The sequence below is a fragment of the Sprattus sprattus genome (assembly GCF_963457725.1).
Source record: "Sprattus sprattus genome assembly, contig: scaffold_62, whole genome shotgun sequence".
NCBI lineage: Eukaryota > Metazoa > Chordata > Actinopteri > Clupeiformes > Clupeidae > Sprattus > Sprattus sprattus.
In genome coordinates this window covers 122,501-130,145 of record NW_027666910.1, presented here as the reverse complement: position 1 = coordinate 130,145, position 7,645 = coordinate 122,501, and the positions used below count along the sequence as shown (strand labels likewise).

At 45.0% G+C, this 7,645-nt stretch overlaps 1 protein-coding gene across 1 annotated transcript in view; it reads left to right on the top strand.

Annotated features, from left to right (window-relative positions):
• Window positions 1–6,795: 6,795 nt before the first annotated feature.
• Window positions 6,796–7,645, top strand: part of LOC308382572 (NACHT, LRR and PYD domains-containing protein 3-like) — a gene marked incomplete at both ends in the record, with an annotated part of 22,300 nt that continues 21,450 nt past the window's right edge. Inside the window, one exon of the mRNA XM_080860969.1 lies at window positions 6,796–6,898. Within this exon, the coding sequence (XP_080717095.1) occupies window positions 6,796–6,898 (103 nt within the window). The remainder of the gene's footprint in view (window positions 6,899–7,645) is intronic.

The window sequence follows — 7,645 nt, the reverse complement described above, 5'->3', positions numbered from 1 at the left end:
GCATAATTTCATGTAATATGTGTGGGTAGGTGAAATACTAATAGTATAAAGCTATTTTTTGTTTAATTCATTAATTACTTCATTAATTTGTTAATTAATTGTATGTTGGTGTTTTTTTCCTTTTGTGGTTATATGAGACAGAGCTTCAGGAGCACCTAGGCTGCATATATCTCTGAGTGTGTGTGTGTGTGTGTGTGTGTGTGTGTGTGTGTGTGTGTGTGTGTGTGTGTGTGTGTGTGTGTGTGTGTGTGTGTGTGTGTGTGTGTGTTTGTATCCCTGAGTGTGTGTGAGGGATAGAGGATTGGTGATTAATATTCAGATGTATCATGATGTTTCTCCCAGGCTGTATGAATGTAACCTGACAGAGAAGAGCTGTTCCTATCTGGCCTCTGCCCTGACCTCACACTCCTCAAGTCTCACACACCTGGGCCTGAATATGAATAACCTGAGTGCATCAGATGTGGAGCAGCTCTCTGCTCTAGTGGAGGACCCCCACTATAAACTGAAGTCACTAAGGTGAGTAAATATCTAACCATCTCACTCAGGTCTTTATAACATGAGACCCAACATGGATGTCTGTCTTTTATTTTCTGTTCTCCAGATTCTCTCTCTTCTTGCTGTTTCTTCTGTGGTCCTCTGCTTTTGCTCATCCCTCTCTCATCCTTCACTCTCCCTCTTTCTTCCCCCTTTCTTTCTCTGTCTTACACCTAACAGCTCAGGGCTGTCTCACATATCATCTCATCCTTTGGTTATTTGTCATCTTTTACTCATCGTGTTTGTTTGTTTGTGACCTTTGACCTTGACCTTTGGCCCACATCTCTCTCTGTCACTGTCATTCCTTTCCCCCACCTCTTTTTCTTTTCATGTCTATTTTTTCCTCAATATTTCTTTCTTTCTTTTTATCATTCTGTCTGTTTGTCTGTCCATCTTATGTTTCTGAAATGACTCCAGTCATTAACTCACATGACAGTAACTCCAGTAAGAGTCATAATACTATATTATCATAGTGTGTCTCAGGCTCCCATGCCCAAGGTCACAGGTTCAAGCCCAGTAAGGGACTGTTTAACAGTAAGGTTTAACTGTGGAAAAGGTTACAAACACCATGAAGGGATTGTGCAGCCATCTCTATTGGTCGAGCCAGACTCCACTCTCTTCTTCTGATTGGACCAGTGGTTTTTAGCTCCACCCTTACTGTTTCTGCTGCAGTGTGTCTAATGTGTGAATGTGTTTATCATGGCTGCTGTTACTGATGTCAGAATACAGCAGCCCTCTGTCTCTCATGCAGTCTGGGTCACTTGGAGACCGTCGTCATGGACACTGATTGATTATTGTCTCTCCTTTATCCTGCAGATTGAAAAGCCCTTGGGACTCGCTGGATGGGGTCTGTGGTCCAGAACAGACTGATTATTGTATTCTCTCCTGTATCCTGCAGGTGGCGTTCGTGAGCAGCAGTGTGTGTAGAGCCAAGGCCCTGAGCTGGATGTGGTCTATGGTCTTGAAGCTCATGAAGACAGGGTGGGATCCAGCACACACACATCAGCATCTCTCCTGCAGAATGTCTGGGGAGGAACATGAACATGTTCTCAGCTTCCAGCAGCACACAGCAAACAGCCTCTTCCTGAGGGGAGCACAACAGTGAGATGAATGGAGAGTGGAGGCGTGTCCTGATCAGCCAGAGATGATTGACAGCATGCAGCATGGTCTCAGCAGACAGAGCAGGACCAGTCTCTCTCAATCCTGTACACACATGGAGATATGGACTGGGGGGGGGGACTGTAGGATTATCCATATCTGTTGTATAAATAGGCTACTTGGTATTTGTTATTGTTTTGTGATATATGTAGCCATGTGGAGATGTAGGATATTATTGAGATTGTATGAATATCTGTCAACCTGTGTGCTGTCAGTGTGTAGTTAATGTACATTGTCTTTGTTTAATCAATGATGTCATCAACACCATATCTATAGTTCAGTTGATGTAGCCTCATGTACTTCTGTTCATGATATTGTTACTCATCAGTAACATTTCATGCCTTCGGATGCAATGTCGGTATACGTTAGTTTGTGAACAATAGTCTTAAAACAGATTTGTTGACCTTATTAGTTGGTTTAATGCTAGATTTATTGTGCAAGTTAATATTACATGTGCTTGTATAAGCATAAACTAACCCTTACTGCATTAAGTTGGATGTGATAATCCATTGTCAACAGTGTAACTAAAATGCATATCTTAGTTGATCAATGATAAGGTGCACGCAAGGAATTGCGGGTATAGAGGGTTAAGAGTCTTTGTTTATCAATGATGTCATCAACACCATTAGTTCAGAAAGTGTTTTAGTTGATGTTCTTCTGTTCATGATATCGTTACTCATCTGTTAGATTTCATGCCTTTGGATGCACTGTTGGTACATCAGTTTGTGAACAATAATCTTAAACACATTTGCTGGCCTTCTTTGTTTATTTAATGCTAGATTTTCTTTGAAAGTGCAAATTGATATTATGTGTGCTGGTATCAGCATAAGCTAACCTTTAGTGCATTAAGTTGGAAGTTATAATCCATTGTCATCAGTTTAGCTTAAATACACATGGAGTTTCTGGAGGCGCCAGGTAGGGGGCTACTTTCTGTTAGACTATTCAGTAACTTATTTTCCTGTCTTGCTTTGTCTTATGTTGCACTTGCTTGATATTTGACCTTGTTAGGAAAGTTGTTGACTCACTAGTTTGTCATAAACAAAGTCAGACAATTTCAACAGGTTTTGCTAAGTTTAGCCGCTAGCTGGACATCTCCTTAGCAAGCTTGTATAATATGCTTGGACATTGATGCTAGTAATAAGTGATCTTGCGTCTGCTTCTTTGTAATGTAATTGTGATGGCTATGTTGGCTAGCTTCCCAGCAACTTTCCTACCAGTCAAACGTCAAGCAAGTGCAAGACAGCAAATAAGTTTCTGAATAGTCCAGAAGAAAGTAGCCTCCTAGCTGACGGGTCCAGAAACTACATAGTGTTACTTTAAGAGACAGTGAGAGAAAGTAGACAGACAGACGGACAGACAGACGACAGACACACAGAGAACCAAGCAGAGAGCCAGACAGACAGACAGACAGGCAGAGAGACAGACAGGGCTCACCTTCATTTCAGAATCAGAAACGTTTTTATTGCCAAGTAGGTTCACACCTATCCAGAATGTTCAATGGCATGCAAACAATCAACATATAAAGTACTGTTACAAACAATAGGAAAAAACGATATAGAAAATATATAAATAAAATGCACAGAATACGTGACAAAATGAAAAGAGCTGTACAGTCTGCAAAACAAGAGTATGTGCAATGATAATAGAGTAGTCCAAGAATGATGTGTGTTAATGTAACACAATGAGACAGATATACTTTATGTTAATGAAGTGTGTAGGTGGCGGGATAAGAGTCCGTGTGGGGGGGGGGTTGGTGGATCCCGGAGTGTGAGGTTTGGTCCTGGAGGTGCAGCTGTTAGTGTACAGGGAGAAGAGTAGAGGGGAAAGATGGAGGTGCAGCTGTTAGTGTACAGGGAGAAGAGTAGAGGGGAAAGATGGAGGTGCAGCTGTTAGTGTACAGGGAGAAGAGTAGAGGGGAAAGATGGAGGTGCAGCTGTTAGTGTACAGGGAGAAGAGTAGAGGGGAAAGATGGAGGTGCAGCTGTTAGTGTACAGGGAGAAGAGTAGAGGGGAAAGATGGAGGTGCAGCTGTTAGTGTACAGGGAGAAGAGTAGAGGGGAAAGATGGAGGTGCAGCTGTTAGTGTGCAGGGAGAAGAGTAGAGGGGAAAGATGGAGGTGCAGCTGTTAGTGTGCAGGGAGAAGAGTAGAGGGGAAAGATGGAGGTGCAGCTGTTAGTGTACAGGGAGAAGAGTAGAGGGGAAAGATGGAGGTGCAGCTGTTAGTGTACAGGGAGAAGAGTAGAGGGGAAAGATGGAGGTGCAGCTGTTAGTGTACAGGGAGAAGAGTAGAGGGGAAAGATGGAGGTGCAGCTGTTAGTGTGCAGGGAGAAGAGTAGAGGGGAAAGATGGAGGTGCAGCTGTTAGTGTGCAGGGAGAAGAGTAGAGGGGAAAGATGGAGGTGCAGCTGTTAGTGTACAGGGAGAAGAGTAGAGGGGAAAGATGGAGGTGCAGCTGTTAGTGTACAGGGAGAAGAGTAGAGGGGAAAGATGGAGGTGCAGCTGTTAGTGTACAGGGAGAAGAGGAGAGGGGAAAGATGGAGGTGCAGCTGTTAGTGTACAGGGAGAAGAGTAGAGGGGAAAGATGGAGGTGCAGCTGTTAGTGTACAGGGAGAAGAGTAGAGGGGAAAGAACGCAGCCTTGAGGGGAATCGGTGCTGATGGTCCGGGAGTCAGAGACCGGAGACAGTTGATGAGCACAGTGCTTCAGGATGGATGGAGAGACAGAGTCTGGCCCGGCTGCTTTGCGGGTGTTCTGTCTCCTAAAGAGTCTGTTAACGTCCCTCTCCATGATGGAGAGAGAGCCGTCACTGTGGCAAGGGAAGAGGTGGGGGGGGGGGGGGCTCTGAGGTGGGCAGCTGTGGAGAGTCACAGGCCCCTCATCCAGACTGTTGGTAGCAGTCCTGAAAACCCCCCAATCGGTATACTCCAAGGAGGGGAGAGATCAGGAGGAGGAGAGTAGGGGGACCACCTACACACACACACACATTAATATCAGGAGGGGAGAGAGTAGGGGTGAAGAGAAGGATGAGGACCACTTACACACACACATTAAAATCAGGAGGGGAGAGGGGAGAGGGACCACTTTCACACACAGGTTAAAATCAGGAGGGGAAAAAGAGGGGAGGGGAGAGAGAAGGGGTGGAGGAGAGGAGGGGGACCACCTACACACACACACACACACACACACGTTAAAATCAGGACGGGAGAGAGGAGAGGGACCACTTTCACACACAGGTTAAAATCAGGAGGGGAAAAAGAGGGGAGGGGAGAGAGAAGGGGTGGAGGAGAGGAGGGGGACCACCTACACACACACACACACACACACACGTTAAAATCAGGACGGGAGAGAGGAGAGGGACCACTTTCACACACAGGTTAAAATCAGGAGGGGAAAAAGAGGGGAGGGGAGAGAGAAGGGGTGGAGGAGAGGAGGGGGACCACACACACACACACGTTAAAATCAGGAGGGGAGAGAGGAGGAAGGATGGGGAGTAGGTTGAGAGTGGAGGGAGGGAGGAAAAGAAGACAGACACACACACACACACACACACCAAACATACACACGTGAATACTGCAGAGAGGGTAGAGGATGTGTGTGTGTGTGTGTGTGTGTGTGTGTGTGTGTGTGTGTGTGTGTGTGTGACACTGGGATGCTCTGGATGGATGCTGAACACACCTTTGTGAGAACTGAACTGTGAAATGTCAGGATCTACTGAAACCCACTGCTCATGTCAGTGAAGGAGGAGATCAAAGAAGAATTCGATGCGTGATGGATATGTGTGTGTGTACACTAACGGCTGGTGTGTGAGTGTGTGTGTAGGGTATGGATCTGCACTATAGCACCCTGGAGGGGTAGGTGCTCACCGCGGTGGGGGGTGGGGTAGGGGGGGTGGGGGGTGCACTATAGCTATAGCCAAACACTGGGCTGTGTTCCCCACAGGTGTCATTTACCAACCCACCTGAGCAACTAGGAGAAAGAGTGTTCAAAATGAGTTCAACAGTCTGTCTAGAATGTAACGCTGGTTGTTGTTCAATGGCGCTTTTTAGGAACACAGCCCTTGGTAGGGATCTTTTTGGGAACACAGCCCTTGGTAGGGATCTTTTTAGTAACACAGCCCTTGGTAGGGATCTTTTTGGGAACACAGCCCTTGGTAGGGATCTTTTTGGGAACACAGCCCTCGGTAGGGATCTTTTTGGGAACACAGCCCTCGGTAGAGATCTTTTTGGGAACACAGCCCTGGGTAGAGATCTTTTTAGGAACACAGCCCTGGGTAGAGATCTTTTTCTTTTGTTCCTGTCATTGGTTTGGTCATTTAATACTTTAAAGCCCCATTATGCAACAATTATACTTCAGGATTAGGGTTAGGATAAGCAGTTTAACCTTCAAATAACAGCTTAAAAAAAATTGGGCCGCTACAATGACTTTTAACATGGAGAATTGCCGCTGTGCCATTACCATACGAGGGTCCATAGGCATATAACTGCGTTCTGTAGTTTCGCCTGCCGCAGCCCGCCGCCCTGACCTGTAAACTTTCTGCCGATCTAGTAAGTAGCTTATTTGCTGTCTTGCTTTGTCTTGTGTTGCACTTGCTTGATGTTTGACTGTGTAAGGACAGTCGTTGAGTAACTAGTTTTGTCATAATGTCAAAGTCAGCACATTTCAAGAGATTTCGTTAGTTTTAGCTGCTAGCATACCTTTAGCGAATAGCTATTGATCCGTTGTGCTGCTTTAAATTGTGAGGGTGTCATGAACCTCATTGGTGATGCAGCTATCCTTGAAGGATGACCATTTGCTGGGATAGAATATATAAAATGATGGAACTATTTATTCTGATAATAATCGTCCAGTCCTTTGAAGTGAAATTTCGAATTATAGTTGAATTGATGCATTAATAAAAAACATATGCCTATAAAATAATCATACTATGATGATAATAGGATAAATAAATACATGAATAATAACGTATCAATGAAATAGTCATTATACAACCATAGAAATGTACCTTCTTGTTGGCAGGGTAACCAGTGTTGTGTAAATGTGCCGTTCAGGTGTGTGAGACCCAGCGCACCCTGAAGGACTCGGAGAGCGGCGTGGAGAAGATGTCCATGGGCCACCACATCCAGGACCGCGGCCACGTCGTGGAGAAGAAACGCAACCACAAGACGGGCCAGCGCCAGTTCAACCAGGACTTCCAGAACATGGACGAGTGTGAGTGTGTCTGCGTACAGCAGCCTGTTTATATGTGTAATGCACACCTGTGTGATAAAGGAAGGACTCTTAATGTACACCTGTGTGATAAAGGAATGAATCCTAATGTACACCTGTGTGATAAAGGAATGAATCCTAATGCACACCTGTGTGATAAAGGAAGGAATCTTAATGTACACACCTGACAGGGGAAGGAATCTTAATGCACACCTGTGTGATAAAGGAAGGAATCTTAATGTACACACCTGACAGGGGAAGGAATCTTAATGTACATCTGTGTGACAGGGGGAGGAATCTTAATGTACACCTGTGTGACAAGAAGGAATCTTAATGTACATCTGTGTGACAGGGGAAGGAATCTTAATGTACACCTGTGTGATAAAGGAAGGAATCTTAATGTACACCTGTGTGACAAGAAGGAATCTTAATGTACATCTGTGTGACAGGGGAAGGAATCTTAATGTACACACCTGACAGGGTAAAGACATTGTGTAATAATACACAGATGTCCTTGGATTAAACATTACTAATCTAACCTAACCTGTACTAGTCTGGGCCCAGTTTCCCGAACGCGCACTTAGCCTAAAAAGCACTTGAAATCGCTCGTAAGAGGATTCCTACGTTGCAGACGGGTTTCCCAACGCCACACTTAGCTTAAGTGTATCTTTCATTGAGAGGAATTCTACGTGTGGTCAGGACCAGTAGTAACTTCACACTTAGCGATTTAATCCACCAGGGGCGTCGTTC